Source organism: Python bivittatus, unplaced genomic scaffold, assembly GCF_059951505.1.
Source record: "Python bivittatus isolate LINGU-HERP-01145 unplaced genomic scaffold, Pbiv_v1 ctg000020_np1212, whole genome shotgun sequence".
Lineage (NCBI taxonomy): Eukaryota > Metazoa > Chordata > Lepidosauria > Squamata > Pythonidae > Python > Python bivittatus.
In genome coordinates, this window is record NW_028277030.1 from 86,829,219 (window position 1) to 86,853,891 (window position 24,673).

Below are 24,673 nucleotides of genomic sequence, written 5' to 3' on the forward strand. Positions count from 1 at the left end.
TGCAAAAGGCAAAAGGTCAGTGTGGGGAACTGGGAGAGAAGACAGCTAGGAAAACAAATACTTGCTGGGGCTTCCCAGGTGCTCCGGCTTGCTGGGGCAGGCTGGGGCAGCTGAGGCTTCACACTGCAGTGCAGCTCAGGTGCTTCTTACAGGGCAGCCAAAAGGGCAGAGATGGGGGGCAGACAGGCAGGTGGGGGGAGTTGAAGTGCCCCTGAGGTTGTAAGTGTAGGCAGGCTGCAAACATCCAAATTTTGATCACGTGACCATGGAGCACTGCAACGGCCGTAACTTTGGGGACCAGTTGTTAGTCCATTTTTCAGCACTGTCGTAACTTTGAATGGTCGCTGAACAAATGGTTGTAACTTGAGGACTACCTATAGTGAAGTTCTTTCTTCTGAGCCAACACACGCCTTTGACTATTAATTTTTCATATCATGATTGTTAGCTTTATACCTTTTAAAAAGGTATTTTTCTCCCTAAAATCCTGATAGGATAAGCTATTCCTTACAATCTAAGTTCTTTGGAAGTTTTAAAGTTGCTTTACAAAAAGATACTTCTGGAGCTGGGTTAAAGAAGCCTTGTCAAAATGGATAACACATCTCCCTACAATAACCAAGGTGCTTTATGCCATATCCAGGCTATCTGTGGCATGCCATCACTACTTCAGGAATCCACTACGGAAAGACATTTCCCTGCTTTCTGCCATCAGTTCAGCAAGCAGCAGTAATAAGTTTATTACAATTTTTAAAAAAAACCCAGCACAAATGGAACAAATAAGCTGCTTGATAAAATAAAAGGTGCAGGAGGTAACATCCAGTTTTTCTCCCAACTTCTTTGTAATTCAGTATCTCCTACTGCATCCATTTTCAAATCAAATATTTACATCTCTTATTTGTAGGGTTTTTCATTAACAACAACAACAAAAAGTTTAAAAATCTAGACATTAGAGTATGTCAGCAAAATTATTTTAGGTCATGGTTCCCACCCCCAGGTTCCTATACATCAGGTATGCAGGTTTACCTGTTAGGTCTTAAAATATGACCATCCTAAACAACAGAAACACATGCAAAATAGAAAGATTTTGTTTTGTTTTAATGATAAAATTCCACCCATCATCTAATTGACAGGAAAGGAAAAACAAGATGGACTAAACCAACGTAAGAACGTGCATAGTATGGCTCTGTGAATATACACAGGTAAGACTGTTGGGCACTGGCAATTTCCACCAAGGTTTCCACCCCTTTATGTGAATGACATGATAACAATTCAGTTAAAACTTTGGTTTTATTTGCATGGAATAAAATGAACAATCTATATAAACAGTGATGCAAAGAAAAGTCCTGCATTTAATTGGGGAGAGCGAGGATTTCTGTTAATTTATTAAGATGCACACTTACCAAACATTCCTGCAGTCTTATTCAGAGACTCTTTATTTACTCTGTAAGTGAATCCATCAGTCCTGGGGATGGAGGTGAGAAAGAAAAGAGAAAGAACTTGAATGAGGTTCTATAATGTCCTAGTCTCCATTAGGAAAAAAACCTATAAAACGAATTCTATATTCTGAGCATGTAAACAACATTAAAATTATTAATCCTCTTGCCATCAGTATGAAACCTGGACATTAAATGCTGAGGCAAATCATTTAGCACACTGATTTGACAAAGTGCTGGCAATACTTCTTACTGTTTGACAGTTCAGAGCTTCAGAAATTTTTTAAAGGGAAAGTAATAACAACCATTGTAATCTGGAGGACAGTAGTTAATTTATTATCTAAAGAACAGCACAAAAATCATTTATCCTCTAACTATTTTATGAAGTCATCAGAATCCACATCATACTTGTTGGTATGGTTGAGGTCGAGTGTTGATGTCATAAGTTTAACTATGCAAAGTAATTACTGGATCAGTGTATCAAAAATCATACACTAGCAACCTTTAAGACTAACAAATTTTATTATAAGACATATGTTTATGCCATATAATAAAATTGGTTAGTCTTAAAAAGCGAAGCAAGAAGTTTTTGGGTTACCATAGACTAATACAACTCTCCTACAATGTTGTACTACTAACACTTGCTCCAGACATGTATTTGGCCACAATGCACTGTAAGTACAACTCAGTCTGCAGAAGATATCAACCACTTAGTTCTCCACAGGCAACATTTGCTACCTGATTTAAGGGTTTCATTGTGCAGATCATCTGAACAATTCTATCATCTGCAATATGGCCCCATATTTGTGGGGAATATACATGTCAACTCCCTGAATTTTGGCTTTCATGCCTTCATTATATGTCTGTCAAATAATGGACATTTAATCTCATAATCTGAGTCATGCATTATTTAAGAGTTTGCTCTTGCCTTCAAATTAGGACCACTGAAGAGAGTTATCATATTCATAGATTTGGAACTCCCAGATTCACTACTACATCTGGTATTCCAGATTGTGGTAACACCAGTGGTGGTAAAGTCCGCAAGAACTTTCCAGCAGTTCTCTTGGGTATTTCAGTTTCAATCCTATTAGATGTGCAACTGTACCTATAGATACAGGAACACCTACTCCTCCTATATACCCAGGTCATTAAGAGGGAAAAGCACACTGAAAGGAGAACTTGAGTGATCATGCTGCATTCCAGTGACTAGGCTGATGGACACAATAGATAATCATTATAAAGCCTATGCTACAGTAATCAGAAAGGAACAGAAACAATGGATTGTCTCTGACTATATCTGCAGAAACCTAGCCAACTTTTTAGAGCTATGAACTAAATGACATGGCCTTCATTAGAACCAGCTGGTGCATCTTTTATGGGTCTTCCCATGGATTTGCATTTAGTAATAATTGTGTCTCTTTCCCATGATACAAACCATGCTGTAAGACAATTTGCCAGGAGATGAAGCAAGCCCCTCCGCACTACAGTTTAAGATGGGGCTGAAAGCCTTATTCACACACCCTTTTAATGTTTTAAGTTTTATATTTTTATTTATTAAAATTGGAATAATCATTTTCATGGATACTTGATTGTACGGTAAGCTGCTCAGAATCACAAAGGGAATAGATGGAATATAAATCTTTACAGAAAATAAACATATACAAACTTGCTACCTAAGCTCTCTTATGGTTGGTATATTGTACTGCAAACTACAATATCTCCAAAATTGGGTGGCAAGTGAGAACAGGACAAGGGAAGCTCCCACTTCACAGGCAACAATCTGCTCATGTGATTTTAGCTACAGCTCTAGGGGCCCTGAGCAAGGGCATACTAGGGGTTTTTATGTTAAGTAGTTAGTACTGAATGCTTTGTAGAATGGTAATAAACTTATACTCTTTTTACCATTAGAACAGTAATTCAGCTTCTTTTGTGAGTTCCAGGTATCTACTCACGTTTTCATTCTTGCCACCATGCCTAATCGCACAAGAGCTGCCAAAGCATTTTTCTGCATATCCGAGGACAGGACCTCATAACAATGAGTGCTCCCTAAACAGGAGGAATGGGAGCAATGAAAAATTCAGTCTTTCTATTTAAGAGCTAACATCAATATAGCCCTGGGATGTCCAAATCCCCACACCTGTCTCCAGAAGCTGTGAAGCAAGGCTTCTGACTCCAAATACAAAGTGCTTCTCAGTAAAGGCTTCATTTGTTTCATTAGAAAGGTATCTGCAGATTATCTAAGAAAGACATTTAAACATTGGAGTTACTAAGCACATTACAAAATAGCCATTGTTCTTTTCCCTGGAAAGGACAACATGCAACAAACTGAAAACATGGGAGCTGAAAAATACTTCCCAGTATTTGAAAGCGTTGAAGCTGGAGGTTAAGACCTATTTCCAAAAATTCAGTATTCCCAGTAAAATTAGTTTCTTTCTTTCTTCTTTGAATGGAAATTTTCCCATACTATATAGCTCAATCTGTTTCTGGAAATTTTATATTACTTTTACAAAACATTTTGTAAGCAAAAACTGGAATTGTTTGCATCATGAATGACATAAGGATAAGTAAAAAAAACCAGGAAGTCCTATAGGAAGAGGCTTATTTCCATAGGTAAGACAATTTCAGCCTTTCCATACAATACTCATTTCACTGGATCATGAATACACTATAATGCTATAATATAATAATGCTCAATTATATCTTAAATGTCACTTAGTGAGGTGATGCAACTTTACATAAAAGGCCGTGTGTGTTTCATTTTCCTTTTAACATATCTAATTGATTAAATTAGAGCACATTGGTAATACTAAAGTTGCCTTTGGTACTTGCTTAAAGTAGAAAGATTTGCGGGGGGGGGGTTATCGTTCAATAAATCAACCCAGGTTTTAACCTCTAAAGCCCTAAACAGCTTCAAATAAAGCCAGAATAGGCAACATGGTGACTCCCCAGTAGTACTGGAGTTCAACTCCAGTACTACTGGGCCCAGGCAGCCCAGCATGAAATTGTGACAATTAAAGACCCAGCCATCTGAAAAGTAACAAAACTACCTGCTTCCATTTGAACGTACTGTAAATCAAGGTAGTCCCGTGGGGGCCCTTCTTCAGGTGCCTTTGCCATCATAAATTAGGCAGAAGGAAAGCAAGCAGAAGGCCTTTTTCATGGTATTGCCCTCAACTCTTCCCTAGGGAAGCTCATGTTATCACCTGACGTGATAAATTGTAATTGCTGAGCAAAGACCTCTTTACTTGCCAGGCGTATAACCCAATGCTAGATAACGTTTGCATTTTATCACTAATTTTTTTGTTTCATTTCTTGTATATAGAAACACAGAGTCACTTTGTGTGAGATGGATGGCTATATAAATGTGACATATAAATAAAATAAAAAAATAAATATACATAAAGCACTGCAACCTTGTTTTAAGATGGACTTTGAGATTCTTCTTCCTTTTTACACTCAGCAAGCATACTTGTATTACAGACACAAAAACTACTGGAATTAAGAAACAGGATATATTTACAACAAGACTTAAAGACAGAAGCTCAGCACTGGCATGTAATATTTATTATCACTCCCAACAACAAAAAAGGACGACCACTAATGAAAAGAATGTTGACAAACTCATACCTGGTAACCTTCTACAAATGGCTTAAACATTGCATTCAGGAAAGCAATTACTGTACTTCCTTTCTCCGTGACAAAGATTTGCTGTGGAGTGTCTTGAATTGCTCCACATTTTGTAAGCAAGAAACAACCTTCTTCAAAATCCTAGAGGTTAAATAAAGTTGGTTATATTTTTTAGTGTATGTAAACCCAAATGTAACATCCATATTTTGTTCTAATGTCAATCAATATGCTCAGAAGAGTGAAAAACAAATCTACTGATAATGTTAACATGCTGTCTAAATATTATTCTTCTATTAAAGTGTTACTTCAATAACTGGAGGGAGGGTAGGGAATCAGGAATGTCATCTTGAAAATCACTGGCAGCATTTACTGTTCTGAGAGCCCAGCTGGCTCATTTGTGAAGTAATACTCTAATCCAATTCTCAAGCTTGGCAGCTTTAAGATGCATGGACTTCAACTCCCAGAATTCCCCAGCCAGCATGTTGGCTTGGGAATTCTGGGAGTTGAAATCCAAACTTTTTAAAGTTGCCAAACTTGAAAAATACTGCTCTAATCTATCATAAACAAAACCAGACTATGGACACATGAAGCAAAATAATATAGTGGAAATGGAGTCCAATTATAGAACTCCAAATCAAAACCTGCTTTTCAAGATAAAAGACACTAGGCATGATATGCACCTTGACTAATACAGTCCCTTTGCCAGAATATTACAACCATTTTTTTAAAATTCCTGTCTCATCTCTGCTAGGATGTGAACAACTTTCAAATAGGAAAGGGAGGTGCAAGTTACATAGCTACTTCCAGTTTGCCACATAGCCTCATCTCTACACTCAGATTTTTTGTTCAGTCATTAAGTCGTGTCCGACTCTTCGTGACTCCATGAACCATATTGCGCCAGGCCTTCCTGTCCTTCACTGATACTCAGATTAGATAACACTTTTTGAATAATTGTTATACCTTGTATATATACAACTAAAGTCTAACAGCACCTTAAGTCTAACCAATCCATCGTGGGCTCAGTTCAGTATATTTTTTGAGGGAATGGAAATACAGCATTACAAAATAAGCCCCAAAACTCAGCAGTGCAATACAACTGTGTTTCACATGACATGAAGAATTTATTTTTATTTATTTATTTTACTGGGCTTATAAACTGCTGACTCTATAAATCCCAGCTGACTTTGAGCAACCTTCATAAACTGCCTTAAAACGGACAATACACATTCTAATAAAATAGCAGGAACATCAAATCATAAAAATAGCAATATATTGAAACACACAGCACTGGGAATGTAAGTTAACCATGCAGAGATCCAGCCCAAAGACAAAACCTTCCAATCAGAATGAGTATGAACTACTTTCCAAACAAAGTGGGTTGACAACAAAAGAGGAATAGTGTGCAGACAGATCAGAGAACACAGTCATATTCCTGGCCTCAATGGGGCCTATACCACTCATTGTATGATCCTGGGGAGGGGAGGGGAGGGGAGGGGAGGGGAGGGGAGGGGGAGAGAAAATGTGTATGTGCCTGCTAACTGACAGAAAACCTGCTGGTAAATAACCAATTGCATTTCAAATGTCAAACTACATCTTCCAGAAGACCTCACTCCTAGCGAAGTTGAGCTGCTGAGAGTTGTAGCTCAGCACAGGTTCTCAACTCTGACTTAAATGATACGTAATATACAGATCTTTAAGAATCCTCCAAGCATTTATTTTCTATTGTATTTATCATTGTAGACACAACTGTTTTATAGCCAATTATTTATAGCCTTCTTCAGTCAGAGCTATTGCACTACAACATTCTTCTTTCCCAACTAATACTGATTGAAGGATTGTAAGCCAGAATGCATCTGACCTAATTGAATGGCCTGCTTTACTGGGACAGAAATGAGCTCCAGAAAGGCTAGGACCACCTTCTCATATGCATCACCTTCTCTGATACAGTTGCAAGATGGTGACTGAGAGCTTTGCCTGCAGCTTTGATTAACTGAAGATTATCAGTTCAGCAGATTATTTATTGCTTATTTGAAACAAGTCCATTTTAATCCAAAATATAACCAATGAAGGTAGTTGGCTTCAACTAACCACAATTAAGAATATCCACACTGTAGGGTTTGCATGTAGTTAGAAGATTAATTTTCCATTTTCCCCACAATTTCATTTGTACTCTTTCCTTGTCCATCTCAATCATTATGTAAATTGTCTAGATTTAAATCGCCAGTAGTCAACCTTTTTGCTCCTGGAAATCATGCTTGCCCATCTAGTAATTTTTCCAGCCCCTCAAAGCAGCAGGGGTGTAGTTTGTAGCCCTTTTCTGCTTGTTTTTGGGATGGGAGGGGGCTAAAGGAGCAAAATACATACACTAAACCTCATGGAAGCTTAATAATCCTATTTTGCACATGTATTTTTCTAAAATTGTGGAAAAATGATATAGCTGAAAATCATCAGTGTGATCCAGGAGTGCTCTGGAATCATCCTCATTATCAGATCACCTGCCCCACTGCCATTCCTAGAATTCTGGGTCTTCCATTGGGAGTTTTGCTCCCAACTACTCTGTCAAGCAAGTGCAAACAGTTTGTCAGGGTGGAAGAGAAAGAGTTTGTCAAGAGTTCTCTATATCAAAATTAGAAAAAAAAGGCATAGAACTTGAAAAGGCATCACATGGAGATTTTAGAACTGAGCATTCTGTACTGCTTTGAGGATTCTTGAACTATTATACCGAGACAAGATGAAGTGCCTTTTCAACTTGAAATTCTGAAGAGGCAGAGTAACTGAACTGCACCACAATATCCATAGCAAACAGTTGTGGCTTGGCTTATATAAGAGCAAAGTGAAGGACTGAATATGGCACAATAGCAACACTTGGAGAAAACTTGGGCTGAAGGAACCTCTCCTTTTTTTTTTTTTTTAAGCAGCTAAACTAGACTAAGCGGTTGTGCATGTACTTTTCTGCCAGCCTGTTTGTGGTGGCTTTTCCTCCGAGTCAAAATGGGTATGAATTAAATGTGGCAAGGCCTCAATCCAAGCAGAGCAGTGGAAAGAGGAGGTAACACCCCAAGATAAGAGCAGTTGTAGTGGAAATGAGTAGAAAAAGAGGATGGATTGTTAGAAGAAAAAAGTTACAAAACTAGAAAGTTGCAAAGATAGATGAGGGCATGCAGGAAGGGGGACAAGTATGTTAGTCTACCCATGTAAAATGATCCTACAAACTGCTAAGCAGCTCTTGGCTCTTTTTTGTTTCTATTTTCTAATCTTTTAAATATATTTCTATTTAAAACTGTTATTATAACTGGAGCAATTAGGTTAACTGAGAAACACTCGTAACTGGGATATGAATGTAAGCAAAAATAATTTGGAGTTGTCTGGACAGAGGCTATAGGTTTATTTAATCCAATTAAAGTTCAAAAAACTTTGAATGGCAATTGTTTACCAATAGATTATGATTTTTTTAGGTGATTAAAATAAAGGGGAAGACATCTGGATGGTGGTTGGGATGTGCAAAATGTTTTTTCTGAACTGTTTTGAATCTGAGATTTCATGAGAGCATTCCGAAAATGCTCTGAGCTTGAAATCCAATATTTTGAGTTTGGAAATACTTTGTTTCAAGCCCAAAATACTCAAAATAGGGGATTTTTTTTTTGTTTATATGATTGTTTCTATGTTGTTTATATTATTTTTTCATTGAAAAGAATATCAAAAACTAAACTAAAAAACAAAACCTCCAACATAAAGACCTGCTTCTAGTCTTAATCTCAATTAAATCATGACAAATTCCCCAAAATATTAAGAGGTCAAGACCAGAAAGTTTACCTTCAGGGATATTCCAGGAAAGAAGATAAACTCCTCAGAAAAAATATCACGCCAGAATGAAAAATGGTTATAGACCTCCTCTGGAAAACATAATTTATTTATGAATAAGCCCTTTCTTCAAAGTGTTTTGCTATTAAAAGACAATATGTGCAGGATGTTATTATAAAATATATATACAGTGGAACAATTGCTACATAAACTGAACATGTACACATTGTGGACACAATTTGGAAATGCATTCAGAGGCTTCTCTTGCACAAACTCCACTGAAATGATTCAGAATTCCAGAAAAAGCAAGATGATTGTTTCAATGGTAAACAGTGCAAATAAAATTTCTAGCTTATCCATCAACATCTCCAGCAAACAGTTGTTGCAGAATTATGGTTTGACAAATAAAGCCTGGAATCCTGTTCAAAGTTGCACAGGAATTATTCTAGCTGAATTCACAAGGCTTAGAAATACTTCAGCCCAGAGCCCCAGTTATTCAGGCTATGGGAAGAGCACATATGGAACATAAAGTCCTATCAATCCCACCTTCATGAAGTTCAAACTTACCTAAGCTTCACATTTTACTTACACTAAACTAATCTGTGTGCATAATGAATACTAGGGCATGTCAAACTGTTTTACTGGACATACTTGATTTGATACCATTTATTTACTTCCAGAATAAAGAGAACGAAAAGAAGAGAGAAAAAAAAAGTTGATGGATTGTGTCTAACTGTATGCCTCCACTATTGGAATTGATACCGCTGGTGGATTTATTTCCCCTTCTCCCTGCAAACCTGCCATCTGCTACAGAGGTTTTAAGAGGCCCACCAAAGCAGATCTAAGGTGACAGACAGGGTTTGCTCAGAAAGGAAACCTTGCCCTGCATGAGCTGAAATCCATTCACCAAGTGTTGGTTAGCTCATAGGCCTAAAATCCAGCACAAGGAAGATTTCCACATCAAAAAAATTCTTTATAGCTATTCACAAAACATATTCATCTGGTGCACCTGTATTCTCACCATGCACTGAGCTCTTGAGCCCAGGGACAGCACTAAAGGTCAACACTTGTCTACTTAGTGATTTATGCAACAGAGCAATGGAGTTTATCTGTGATTTAGATTTTAGCTTTGTAATTACAACAGAGAAGTGAAATTACCTTTTCTGGAACTGTGTGTAATCTGCAGTGCAATTGCTACAAGAGCTGGTCGCACAAAGATGTTAAGCAACTGATTCCTATAGGAGCCACACAGGAGGATGAAGAGGGCTCGCCTAAAAATAGGTTCCTCTGTAGTAACAAATCCCATTTCTTTGTTATTGAGGATCACTTGCCCATTGACCAAGCTTGCAATGTTGGAATGTAGTGCCAAGGCAGATCTTACAGCTTTGCTGGCACAAAGATTATCTAATAAATAAATAATGATGATGATGATAGTAATAATAATAATAATAATAATAATTATAATAATACTGTGGCAAGAGAAAGCAAAGATACTACCAATAGTAATAAGCACCTTGGGTACAATCCCAAAACATCTAGAGCACCACTTGAAGACCCTTGACACTGACAAAATCACCAACAGTCAATTGCAAAAGACAGTTTTACTTGGAACAGCTTACATCCTGCAACGACAATACCTTTAACACCATCAAACAACATCTGCCTATTCCAGGTCCTTCGGAAGGACTCGATAGGTGGATAAAAATGCCAAATTGAGCCTAAACATCTGGCTGACTGTGTGACCAACCATAATAATATAAACAAATGTAAAGGAATACCAGTATCTACAAAGGTATTCTTTTTGCTCTCTGTTTTACTATGAAAATAAATTGGGGGGGGGGGTGCCAGGCAGAACAATTAACACATTTCCACAAACAATGGGCAACAGTGGCCTCTTTTGCATTCAGAATGGACTGAGCCTTTCTGAGCCTTGGGGAAAGTTCTCAGGGGAAAAAACAATTTGGAAAATGTCCAAAAGACCCAGCTTGAAGGAGCTCCTCTGTTGTCCCTAGCCCTTAAAAAAAAGAAAAAAAGAAAACCCTTCCCAAGTTTACCAAAGAATGAGGAAAGGAAGGGAAAACAGCAGCCAAGGCTTCTGGCTAAAGTTTTTCCTAAAGTGTCCAAACTTAAAAAATGAGGACTTATCCAAAATAAACATATTCTTCGCTATTGATGGCATTCTGGAGAAGGACATTTTCAACCCGACTAGTCAATGAGCTAGAAGATTTTTTTTAAAAAGGTTCCCAGACTTTATATTAGCTAATACTAGAACAACTTGGAAGCAACTAAGCCACCTCTTGCAAAATCTAAGAAAGCGCAAGGAGGAAGATCAAAGGCAAATGGGAGGGGAGGAGGTAGCACTAAACCCCTACAAACAGAGGCAAAACCGGAAAGGAGGACTGCATTTTGGGTACATGGAGGCAAAATGTCTGAATTGGGAACTTACTCAGTAATGGTGATTTCCCCCCACCCATCCCCAAACAACTAACAGGTACAACATTATACTATTCCCTGCCCTCAATAGCTAGCAGAAATATCTATAACATTGCTTGGTAAACTAGCGAAAAAGAACAAAATCTCTACCCAACAGAGAACTGCAGCTAAGCATCAGGTAAAATGGGAATTGGGGAAGATTTGCCCTCCTCCCCAAGTAATATTAATTCTGCCTTTCTGAACCTTATTGTAGTGACAAATTGAGAAGGGCTTATGGGGGAAGGATTTTGCTTAAATTTGCCAGAACATTTTTTAAAAATGATTTATAAAGTGTCTTCTACTTCTAAATGATAATATTTTATACATAATTGAAGATCAAATCTACTCCTGAACAAGGGCTGGATAAATTCATCAAATCTTATCTCTATTGGCATCTTAACTAGGACACAACTCAATTTTTGATGTAGTGGTTAAATTGCTGGACTAGAAACTGGGAGACCATGAGTTCTAGTTCTCCCTTAGGCCCAGAAGCTCTCTGGGTGACTTTGGGCCAGTCACTCTCTCTCAGCCCAACACACCTCACAGGGTTGTTGTTGGGAAAATAGGAGAGAGCATGATTAACACTACCTTGAGTTGCACAAAATAAAGGCAGGATTTAAACCTAATAATTTTTTTTTTAAATGCAAAAAGTTCTTTATTCTCCATGACAATCATCTAGAAGGATTCTGCAGTAGTCTTTTTTTAAAAACATTTTCAATTGTTACAATCCTGTATTCTTATTCTACAGTAATGTTCATGCAATCTTTCAAGGGGATCAGAACAGTTTTAGAGTTCTAAAGGAAAATGGTTCAGAAGCAATTCCAGTCTTTGACTACCCGAAAATAGAAACAAAGAATAATACAAGCTATACTGCTTTCAGAAAAGGAAAGTATATACAAGTATGGTTACATACCAGGCCAATCTAGGAATCCTCCAAATATCTGAGTTAAATTTTTCAACCAAAGTGTTTTTTCCACTAGAAGTTCAAAATCTATGGCTGGTAAATTCTGGAGCAGGATAGCAGAAATTAACATCCATGGATTCAGTACCATGTTTTCTATTTGCAAGAGCTCCATTTTGTAGGCTACATCACTGACAAATTTCTGTATTTCTTCAGATGGCTTTTGTGGAACATGCCTAGAAGAAAATGTATAAAGAGCAAAGCATTTATAATGGGCATCTTGCAACCCACTTTAGCTTTAACTGAACCATTGGAAAGTCTTTGTTTTTTTGGCAAAGGATCTTTCAGCCCTTTGAAACACATACACACACAGACACATGCATACACACAAACCCACACACTTCTTAGATTCCAGTTATCCAATGATTTCAGAATTTAACAAAAACAGAGCTACCAGATCTGGGTTGCAAACATCTGAACAATCACTAGAAGCCAATGAAGAGTCAGAGTTTTAGTTTCTCTACATTACCATTTAATGGTTATCTGGACTTTTGCAGATAACCTAGGAGTCCTATAGAAAACAGATACCAAAACCTTTCTTTTCTTACAAACTATTAAAAAAATAACCAACCATGTAATGTATACCTTGGAACTAAGTTAAACGGATACCTATTCATTCTCCCAGCTTCCAATGTTCTAAGTGATACAGGCTGCCCAAAATACACATGTATGCTTCCAAAATCTTCATTCAAAATTTTTCTGGCTTTCAAGAGTCCCTAAGGAATAAGAATAAAATGTAACACAGATACTTACAATCTTGAAGATTGATTGATTGATTTTATATAGCCACCTATTTCACGAATGTGACTCTGAGTGGTATACAATAAAAACAAAACAATAAAAACACATTTTAAAATAGCCATAAAAAAAAAGAAACATGCATATAACAAGACTACGGGAAAGTGTTTAAAAACTCCTACATAATAAAGCCATCTCATGGGCTCCCTGTTCCAAAGGGATCCCCAGGCCTGCTGGAAAAAAACCCACATCTTTATATACAGATATAATTAATATAATATAATATAATATAATATAATATAATATAATATAATATAATATAATATATTAAATTTATTATTTATTTTCTCATAATTTCTGTAGTACTTCTGAAATTTGTACAGCTTTATGATTCTTACCTCTTTCATCCTCACAAAAAGTCTATAAAGTATAATATTATTATTTCTATTATTTTACAGAAGTAAAACTGAAGCAGGTCTGTGAAGGCTGGTACCCTAAAGAGAGTAACCAACTACAATCTAGTAGAGTAGGAATTAAAAAGGAAGGCAACAAACTCTCTTTTCTCCCTTTTCTTCTTAAGTGTAACTGCAAAGAGTTGGGAAGCTTCTGCCTTTATTTTAGATTAAACAGTTTTGTGTACTGTTCAGACTCCTAACTATGGCCAGTTGAAATAAATCAATTTCATAAACTATGGTTTAAAGTTGGCTGGAATTAACCTAAATTTTCAGTTTCCTCTAGAAGCTGCACTGGACAAAGAAAAGGGGAGTGTATGACTCCAAAACTCACCCCATCTTATTTTCATAATGCTGATTTACAGTTTAGTATTACAACTACTCAAGGCCACAGCAAATGACAAGGCAAGGTTTTCAAACCAGCACAGTATCCAACATTTCCCCCACAAGGTACATCAATCTGATTCCTTACCGATGTAGACTCTTTTGGTTTAGGGACTCCTAAAAGTTCGTATGCATAAAGAAATTCTTCCAACACCCTCTCATAACTGATACTGACCGGGACAAGATATATATCAAAAACCTCCCTTTTAAAAAAAGGATCCATCACAATATTGAGGAGACCTGCAAATACAAGGAAGTCTTTTTTTAAAAAAAATTAAAAAGTACAAAAAGCCTTTTTTTAAAAAAAATCAAAATTAATACTTAATCTTCATGGAGGAATTCAATCGTAGATTTTAGGGCTATGCAAAAGGTTCTGCGTGTGAATCGTTTTCATGCACAGAACAAGCAGTTCTTGGCAGTCCATGTCCAAACAAGTCATTTTTTTTTTTTAACACAGACCCAAAATATGTGTGTTAGTTCCAGGCACAGAATTGGAATACACATACCTTGGACAAAGGTGTTCCAGAATAGATAAAACAACAAGTGCTGTGCAAAATGTAGGAAAGGGATTTTTAAAAGGTAAGGGAAAGGAAGAAGTGGGAAGAGCAGGAGAGGGGCAGTCACTACCTGAGCATCTGCAGCAGGGTTAAAGAGTGATAGCAATGAGTGTCTATGAGTGTCACGTTCAGCCGAAAGAACTCCACGAGACAGTACTGGTATAGTTCGATAGCTTTTATTAGTTTCCAACCACAAGACAGAATCCTGCCAGACTGAATCTAAACTTCTCAAGCCAGCAAGCAAAACCCTGCAAATTCCTTAGGGTGGTGCCAGTCTTATCTTCTTAACCTTCCCACGCTCCTGCTGGGGGCTAAGGCAATGCTTATCTCCCTGAGCGTGGCCTTCATCGAAGCATTCCATCACAATGAGTAAGGTAGGGAAGAGAAAGGAAAGGAAAGGAATGGGAAGATTGAGAGGGGGCACATGCAGAGCAGGGGTGGGGGGAATAAGCCTAGCTTGACTCACCCAGATGCCCCTACCAGATATGTCTTGACCCAAACCAGGAAGAAAGATGTTCTGGGTTTCAGTTTGACTAGACCACAACCCAGACTGGAATGGTCTGGCTAAACTTCCAAGCCACAGTGTATTTGTTCCATGTGCAGAACTAAACACATTTTTCATTTCATACACGTGTCAGTCCCTAGCAGCTATTCATAATAAGAAGGCTAGATTCTCCCAAAGTTTGTTAGCCAGATTTACTATAAGGAAAAACAGGCTGAGGTTACAGAACCTTGAAAATTAAGTGTCCTTCAGCATCTCATTTATCACTAAATTCATTATGGTAGGGATTCATTTATCCTAATGCTGATTGTCTTTTGAAGCAGGGAGAGATTGCTACTCACTTCCCTGATATGGGAGGAATATGCAGACATTCTGGCCCTGTAATGTTGTGGAATCCGCCAGTCTCTAAGAAGTCCACTAGATTGTTCCTATCAGATTTCTAATATGAATTTAAATGTTCACCGCTACATTGTACCAAGAATAAATCATCTGCACCTGCAGCAGCTATAACCTTTTGACCAACGTACCAAACTTTGGAGACAATGTCTTTGCAGTGCGGCTTCTAGTCCCTTCAAGGTAAAACTCAACAGGAGCATATCCATTCTTTAGCAAGCAAAAAAGAGAGAGAGAGAGAAAGTCAACAATTAACAAAATAACTGAGATACATACATTTTTCAAACAAGCAATCCATAAAATTAAGAAACAATCTGAAACAGCAATAACCATAAAATGTAATTAGGAGGAAAACATTTAACTCTGATTAATCAAAATCTAAAATTAAAAGCAATCCCTTGTTTTACAGGACAGAAATGTATTTACATATTGCAGATGAAGTAGCTACTTTTAGCAAAAACCAACACAAAATTACAGGCAATTTTAAAGTTATTCACCTTCAAAATACTCTTGACATATTCAGCAAACACTGCCCAATATAGCTTGTTTCCACCAAATGTGCGTCGCATAAAAAAGGCACCTGATTTTCGTAGCAGCTCACCAACTATTTTCATTCCAAGGAAATCTAGCAAAAACATAGAATGTAGAATGATGAAGTCAATCAGTGTCGGCCTCGTGAAGTAGCCCAGATAAGTCCAGAAGTACTAGCTTTAACTTTATTGTAAGGTTACATCAACAGAATCTTGCAAGTCTGAAAATACATCTCTCCCCCGCTTGCCTTTACAGTCCAAGAAACAAGGGAGGGTCCCTTCTAAGCTGTCTGCCAGGCCCCCATTCCTTCTGTGGGCTAAATTTCCTCTTATCTGACCATTGTCTAGTCTGCGGCTCTTCCTCCTGCCTCCCAAGCTCATTCCTACATACCATTACATCCAGTTTCCCTAAAGTGGTATTTAGCTCTAAACAGAATGAAAAACAGTTCACCACTCTGAGAAAAATGCCAGTGTGAATCATTTACTGAACAAAAAGGGAAATATTTAAAACATAAATTATATTAAGAAGCCATATCTGTACTGTTACTGTGCAACTTCTAGCCCATCAAGGAAAGTCTATGTCAGACTCACTGGCTAGATCTCAGCAGAGTTTCCTGGATACTCTGCATGGCTTAATTAGACGCAAGGCTTTTACTCAACTTAAGGCTCTCAGACATAAGACACAGCATGGCTAATAAAACTCAAAGAAAATAAAGATCAAAGTAATTTCTGAAAATGGATTATTTTCAGCCACAAATTTCAATTATGAAATTCCACTATAATTTCCTCAAGACATGTTATTGTGTTTCCTACAGTGAGAACAGGAGGGCTGTGAGTTCAGCCTTTTTGAAATGTTTTTTATTTTATTTTCAGCAACAATTTTTTTGCCCAGGAATATATGATTTATGATAAATGCACAAAGACCACAAAGAAAGAAGAAATATTTCAATCCAATTTTATAACAGTAAGAGCAAGCCAGCTTCAATTAACACAAAATTCTGGGGACTGAAAGAGCAAACTTTAAAAAATTAAAATGCTTACCTATTCCTGCTGCAATGACAGGCAAAGCCAAGTCATAGGTATATGACACATACGACAGTAAGAGAAAATCCATGTAGCTTCGATGGCTGGGCAACAGGACAACAGGATGTTCTTGAATTGCCTGTTGTAACTAATAGAACACAGCATGTTATTTATTACTGTAAAGTTTGAGAGATTTTGAATGGCCTTTGGTTTAAAAAGGCAGTGTTTTACTAAAACATGTTCTGTAACTATCTCATTTTTTTCTGCAGAGAAACTAAATTGAAATATAAACTAAAATGCTAATTTTATTTTTTAAAAATGCGCATTTTGCATTGAAGTCCATGGGCTACATCCACCTGCAACCTTCTACATAATGATGCCAATGGATTAAATTTCCTACAACCCACCTGCAACCTTCCCCCTACCCTACCCTAAAATCTCCCTATCCCCTATCCTAAAATCTCTAACATGGGTTAGAGCTGCTATTAAGGCCTATCTAGTGGCAGTAAGGGCGGCGAAACGCCAGTATTTCTCCACTCTTATTGCATCCTCAGAGTGTCGCCCAGCAGCCCTGTTTAGGGTCACTCAGTCCCTCCTGGGTAGGGAGGGCTCGGAGGACTATTTACAGGGGTGTGCAGAGGAATTTGCTGAACGCCTGACAGATAAAATCGCTCAGATTAGTTCTCAGTTGGAGGCCAAGCATGAGGCGGGTCCAGTGGAGTTGCCCAGGGAATGTTCTTACCCGTTCTTATCTGGGAACGGTTTGATCCTGTTGGCCCTGAGGAAGTGGACAGGGTCCTTGGGGCTGTTAGTGCGGCTACCTGTATTCTAGATCCTTGTCCCTCCTGGTTAGTTAAAGCCACCAAGGAGGTGACCTTAGGGTGGATACTGGCGGTGGTCAATTCATCCTTGCAGGAGGGGGTGTTCCTGAAGCCTTTCAAGGAGGCTTTGGTCCGCCCCTTCCTCAAGAAACCATCGCTAGATCCCACCCTTCTGGACAATTTTCGTCAAGTCTCCCGGTGGTTGCGCGGCAGCTTCAGAGAATCCTGGAGGAAACGGATTATCTGGACCCCTATCAGTCACATTTCAGGCCCAGTTATGGGGCAGAAACAGCATTGGTCGCACTTTTGGATGATCTCTGGCGAGAGCAGAATGGGGGTAGTGCATCCGTCCTTGCTCTTCTTGAACTCTCAGCAGCTTTCGATACCATCAGCCGTGGTATCCTTTTGGGTTGGCTGCAGGAGTTGGGGCTGGGTGGCACAGTGCTATGCTGGTTCAGCTCCTTTCTCCAAGGCCGAACCCAATCGGTGTTGATAAGGAGCAAGAGGTCTAGCCCACGGCCCCTAATTTGTGGGGTTCTGCAGGGTTCGGTGCTCTCGCCGCTCCTATTTAACATCTACATGAAACTGTTGGGTGAGATCATACGGCATCATGGGATGAGGTATCATCAATATGCTGATGATACCCAATTACACATCTCCATCCCGGGTGACCTAAGTGATGCTCTGGCTATCCTCTCGCAGTGCCTGGAGGCTGTGGGGGCCTGGATGGGGGACCACAGGCTTCAGTTGAACCCTGGTAAGATGGAGTGGCTGTGGGCGCAGGGAGCCTCAAGATCTAGGAGTTTATCATCTTTGGTATGATGGAATGGAATTATGAAGGCCAGGCTCAGGGAGAAAAACATTTTCTTTCATCTCCTGAGGCGTGAGGGAGAGATAAGAGGATGAGACTGGCACCTCCCTGAGGAATTCACAGTGTTGTGGCTGGCATTACTTGGGAACTGGGGTTTCAGTCTGGGAAGATTCTTGCTAGAGGTTGTAGCTAATAAACATTGCTGGACTGAATTTACATGGTCTCTTGGAGTTCCTTGAGCTAGGCCTGACATTTGGTTATTGACGGGGTTGCACTACACAGACCCGGTGCGTAATCTGGGGGTCCTCCTGGACTCATGACTCCTGTTCGAAGAACAGGTGGCAGTTGTGCCTAGGAGGGCCTTTGTGCAACTTCATGTTGTGCAACAGTTACACCCCTTCCTCGATCAGGAGGCCTTCCGCATGGTCACTTATGCCCTGGTCACCTCCCAGCTGGATTACTGCAATGCACTCTACATGGGGCTACCCTTGAAGAGTATCCAGAAACTACAGCTGGTGCAGAATGCTGCAACACAGTCTTGAATGCCCCTAGAGGGGCACATATAACACCGCTGTTATGCGAGCTGCACTGGCTACCAGTTTGCTTCCAGGTCCAATTCAAGGTGTTGGTTATTACCTTTAAAGTCCTTTATGGCACAGGACCAGGTTATCTGAGGAGCCATCTCGCCCCTTTTATATCAGCCCACCCCACTCGGGCCAGCAAAAGGGGCATGTTGCAGACCCCACCAGTCAAGGAATTTCGACTGGTGGGATCTAGGAAGAGGGCCTTTTCTGCTGTGGCCCCTGCTCTATGGAACAACCTACCTCCCGAGGTGCAGTGTGCCCCCACTCTCATGGCCTTCAGGAAAGGTGTGAAATCCTAGCTGTGCCAGAAGGCCTGCGGCCGGATGGGGGCTCGCACCAGTGGAGGTGGCTTGTCGGGTGATTGACTTTGCCCCCCCGCCCATCATCTTGAATGTTTTTAGTATTTATGTATAGGGTTTGTTTTTTATAATTGATTTTAATGGATTAATTATTTTTTATTATTTATGGGGTATTTTTAATTGTTCTCGGGGTTTTGATTTTAACTGTGAGCTGCCCAGAGTCCTGCGTTGGGGGAGCTGGGCAGCATACAAATTTAACAATAAATAAATAATAAATAAATAAAATTTTGGAAGACTGGAATTGGGAGGGCATATAGGAAATAGATGTGCAAAAACATGCTTGCATAACATGGGATTTAGCCCTATACTTTGACAGGATAACAGCCTATGGGGTGTTTATAGCTCACAACTCTTTTCTCCCATCTTTCACTGATAAAATTCCTTTTATTGGATTTTTTATTTTGCTTTCCCCCAAACCAGCATGCAACATTTTTTGCATTAATTAATTCCCAATTATTTCTATCTGGGAAAAATGGTGGCTTGACTTCAGTTGCATCGTCAGTTAATTGAATCTTCAGTTGAATTATATAATGCTTAGTACCAATCTGTCATATAACAACAAAAAGTTAACTAATTGATCACACATTAGTTCATATTAACATGCTCCTGATTTGAAGATGAGAGAAAACTAGCTATTTGACAGTAATCTGGGAAACCTGGAATTGGAGTCATTGAGTTTACACAACCTATTGCAAAGTAAACATTGAGGATGCTATTGTGGCAGATAAACAGATGCCATGTGGGAAAAAGAAAGGCCCAGAAACAGAATTTTGTGTTCATTCATATAAACCATGCATTTTTGGGCAAACACATTCTGCCCCTCTCTCAACCTTGCTCAAAACTCTCTTGAAAGCCATGGAGCTAAATATATTCTTCATTTGGAGATTGATCAAATACCATGAGATCTGACAATTTGCCTCTGGGACTCAGATCAAGAGAATTCATTGTGGGGACTATGTTTTGCAACAAAAGCAGTGTTGTGGAATCTAATTTGAACAAATTTGTTTTAACAAGCTTTGCATTACCCCCTCAGCAAATTTTAAACTTATCATCTCCCATGGAATTAACATGTAGTTTCTTACCTACATTTTTGCATGTTTATAACAGAGAGCAAGGGGTCTTTGTTGGAAGAGTACTTTGAATACAGAGGGACCAAAGGCTAGCTGAACCACATAAAATCCATGTATGAATGGAATGTAACCTCTTTGCAGACCTGTCCAGCACATAACTTTTTCTACTGATATTGAGCTTAATGAGCCATATGATGAATATTCAAGTCTAATGAAGCACATAAAGTCCAGGTGCATGGAGCACAGAAATGCAATAGCATGCTAGGGTGGACTAAAACAACAATACAAGGTGGGGGAAAGGGAGGGGAAGTCAGGGTGATTATATAGATGCAGGTTACATGTGAGACAGAGCACAAGTATGTTATCAATTAACAACTATAATATGTTAAAAGTCCAATATATTTGCTAACCGTATTTGAGAACAATGACTTTATGTCAACATTTTACATATGAAAGTGATAATTTCCACCCAAATCTTTGATTACCATGATTGTCACACTTCTAAAACATTACCAGTGTTACCAATCTGCCCCCATTCCCTTCTTTAAATACTGCTGTGAAAATAGGAATATGAAACCAATCAGCATATATTGCAGCTTGTTTTGACAAAAATACATAATCAGATAGATAGATGTGCTTGAAAAGGAATTATTTGACAAAACACAATGGTTTCCATCTTCCAACTCAATATCATCTGTCAGTTTATTAAACTCATCTTCCACATGCAAATACTTGTGTCCTCCCCAGCAGATTCTGTGTTGGGGTAGGGAGGAAACAGGGAATTGTGAAACAGAGAAGCAGTTCTGTTGTGGAGGCATAAACCTAGTTACGGTACTCCAAAATTAAACCCACAGGGAGCCATTCATCTTATACAGTCAGGTCCAGAAATATTGGGACATCGACACAATTCTAACATCTTTGGCTCTATACACCACCACAATGGATTTGGAATGAAACAAACACAATGTGCGTTAACTGCAGACTGTCAGCTTTAATTTGAGGGTATGTACATCCAACTCAGGTGAACGGTGTAGGAATTACAACAGTTTGCATATGTGCCTCCCACTTGTTAAGGGACCAAAAGTAATGGGACAGAATAATAATCATACATCAAACTTTCCCTTTTTAATACTTGGTTGCAAATCCTTTGCAGTCAATCACAGCCTGAAGTCTGGAATGCATAGACATCACCAGACGCTGGGTTTCATCCCTGGTGATGCTCTGCCAGGCCTCTACTGCAACTGTCTTCAGTTCCTGCTTGTTCTTGGGGCATTTTCCCTTCAGTTTTGTCTTCAGCAAGTGAAATGCATGCTCAATGGGATTCGGGTCAGGTGATTGACTTGGCCATTGCATAACATTCCACTTCTGTCCCTTCAAACACTCTTTGGTTGCTTTTGCAGTATGCTTTGGGTCATTGTCTATCTGTACTGTGAAGCGCCGTCCAATGAGTTCTGCAGCATTTGGCTGAATGTGAGCAGATAATATTGCCCAAAACATTGCAGAATTCATCCTGCTGCTTTTGTCAGCAGTCACATCATCAATAAATACAAGAGAACCAGTTCCATTGGCAGCCATACATGCCCACGCCATGACACTACCACCACCATGCTTCACTGATGAGGTGGTATGCTTAGGATCATGAGCAGTTCCTTTCCTTCTCCATACTCTTCTCTTCCCATCACTCTGGTACAAGTTGATCTTGGTCTCATCTGTCCATAGGATGTTGTTCCAGAACTCTGAAGGCTTTTTTAGATGTCGTTTGGCAAACTCTAATCTGGCCTTCCTGTTTTTGAGGCTCACCAATGGTTTACATCTTGTGGTGAACCCTCTGTATTCACTCTGGTGAAGTCTTCTTTTGATTGTTGACTTTGACACACATACACCTACCTCCTGGAGAGTGTTCTTGATCTGGCCAACTGTTGTGAAGAGTGTTTTCTTCACCAGGGAATGAATTCTTTGGTCATCCACCACAGTTGTTTTCCATTGTCTCCCGGGTCTTTTGGTGTTGCTGAGCTCACCGGTGCATTCCTTCTTTTTGAGAATGTTCCAAACAGTTGTTTTGGCCACGCCTAATGTTCTTGCTATCTCTCTGATGGGTTTGTTTTGTTTCTTCAGCCTAATGATGGCTTGCTTCACTGATAGTGACAGCTCTTTGGATCTCATCTTGAGAGTAGACAGCAACAGATTCCAAATGCAAATAGCACACTTGAAATGAACTCTGGGCCTTTTATCTGCACATTGTAATTGGGGTACTGAGGGGATATCACACACCTGGCCATGGAACAGCTGAGAAGCCAATTGTCCCATTACTTTTGGTCCCTTAACAAGTGGGAGGCACATATGCAAACTGTTGTAATTCCTACACCGTTCACCTGAGTTGGATGTACATACCCTCAAATTAAAGCTGACAGTCTGCAGTTAACGCACATTGTGTTTGTTTCATTCCAAATCCATTGTGGTGGTGTATAGAGCCAAAGATGTTAGAATTGTGTCGATGTCCCAATATTTCTGGACCTGACTGTATATCTGCTCATTAGGTGTGGTTAAATAGGACAGACACACCTGGTCATTTTCTTCTGATACTATGACAGACCTATTTACCCACATGGAGATGAAATCTAGTTTATTTTGGAGAGCAACAAAGAGAAAGCAAAAAACTTGAGAGAAAATAAGATCAGTTTCAAGATGTAAATTAAGAGGTCAAACAAAAAAGCAAAAGAAAAGAAAAAAGAAAAAAGAAAAAAGAAAAAAGAAAAAAGAAAAAAGGAAAAGAAAAGAAAAGAAAAGAAAAGAAAAGAAAAGAAAAGAAAAGAAAAGAAAAGAAAAGAAAAGAAAAGAAAAGAAAAAGCTGGCTGTTGGAAGAAACCCTCCTAAAGTATCAATTTATATGTCAAAGCACATTTCCACATAATATTAACATTGCTTCAGTCATATGATGCAAGCATGTAATAATTACATACTTCTAGAATACATCTATCCATTGCAACAACTGGAGTAATGTGACAGAGCTATCCACAGACACTTAGACGGTAACTGCTCTCGCTTACCCCATCCCACCTTTACAGTTGTCTTCATTTTCCAACCCAACTCCTGCTTTTTTCCCACTTTAGAACACCTATTATTTTGCTGATGCTGTGCACATAGAGAAAAATTTTAGGAACTTTAATACCATTTATCAGGAGCAATATCATACAAGCAAATTTGGTTTGCATAATTGTTCCTTGCTCCTCTCCCACTATTGTTGTTTAGTCGTTAAGTCGTGTCCGACTCTTCGTGACCCCATGAACCATATTGCGCCAGGCCTTCCTGTCCTTCACTGCCTCCCTGAGTTTGCTCAGTTTCATGCTCATTGCTTCAGTGATGCTATCTAACCATCTCATCCTCTGCCGTCCTCTTCTCCTTTTGCCTTCAATCTTTCCCAGCATCAGGGTCTTCTCCAAAGAGATCTCTCTTCGCATTAGGTGACCAAAATATCTGAGCTTGAGCTTCATTATCGATCCTTCCAATGAGCAATCAGGGTTGATTTCCTTTAAGATTGACTGGTTTGACCTCCTAGCAGTCCAGGGAACTCTTAAGAGTCTTCTCCAGCACCACAGTTCAAAGGCATCAATTCTTCGGCGCTCGGCCTTTTTATGGTCCAGCTCTCACAGCCATACATTACTACTGGAAAAACCATAGCTTTGACTATGCGGATCTTTGTCGGCAAGGTGACGTCTCTGCTTTTTAATATGCTATCTAGGCTTGCCATAGCTTTCCTCCCAAGGAGCAAGCGTCTTTTAATTTCATGGCTGCAGTCTCCGTCTGCGGTGATCTTGGAGCCCAAATAAATGAAGTCTGTTACTGCTTCCATTTCTACCCCTTCTATTTGCCAGGAATTGATGGGTCCAGATGCCATGATCTTAGTTTTTTTAATGTTGAGTTTCAAGCCAGCTTTTGCACTCTCCTCTTTCACCCTCATCAAGAGGCTCTTTAGTTCTTCTTCACTTTCTGCCATTAGGGTGGTATCGTCCGCATATCTGAGGTTGTTGATGATTCTCCCTGCAATCTTAATTCCGGCTTGTGATTCTTCCAGCCTGGCATTTCTCATGATGTACTCTGCATATAGGTTAAATAAGCAGGGTGACAGTATACAGCCTTGTCGTACACCTTTCCCTATTT

The 24,673-nt window shown here is 39.2% G+C and overlaps 1 protein-coding gene across 4 annotated transcripts in view; it reads right to left on the minus strand.

Moving 5' to 3' along the window:
• Window positions 1–24,673, minus strand: part of GNPAT (glyceronephosphate O-acyltransferase) — a 37,309-nt gene that overhangs the window by 1,714 nt on the left and 10,922 nt on the right. For 2 of the 4 annotated variants that reach the window (XM_088143305.1, XM_088143303.1), the window contains exons 4-15: window positions 16,889–17,018; window positions 15,815–15,942; window positions 15,452–15,527; window positions 13,954–14,105; window positions 12,877–13,007; window positions 12,244–12,467; window positions 10,017–10,262; window positions 8,871–8,950; window positions 5,058–5,198; window positions 3,568–3,667; window positions 3,383–3,476; window positions 1,398–1,459 (exon numbers count right to left, since the gene is read on the minus strand). In XM_088143305.1, coding sequence (XP_087999431.1) covers window positions 1,398–1,459; window positions 3,383–3,476; window positions 3,568–3,667; window positions 5,058–5,198; window positions 8,871–8,950; window positions 10,017–10,262; window positions 12,244–12,467; window positions 12,877–13,007; window positions 13,954–14,105; window positions 15,452–15,527; window positions 15,815–15,942; window positions 16,889–17,018 — 1,564 coding nt within the window. The remainder of the gene's footprint in view (window positions 1–1,397; window positions 1,460–3,382; window positions 3,477–3,567; window positions 3,668–5,057; window positions 5,199–8,870; window positions 8,951–10,016; window positions 10,263–12,243; window positions 12,468–12,876; window positions 13,008–13,953; window positions 14,106–15,451; window positions 15,528–15,814; window positions 15,943–16,888; window positions 17,019–24,673) is intronic. The other 2 variants (XM_088143307.1, XM_088143311.1) reach the window with 2 other exon arrangements.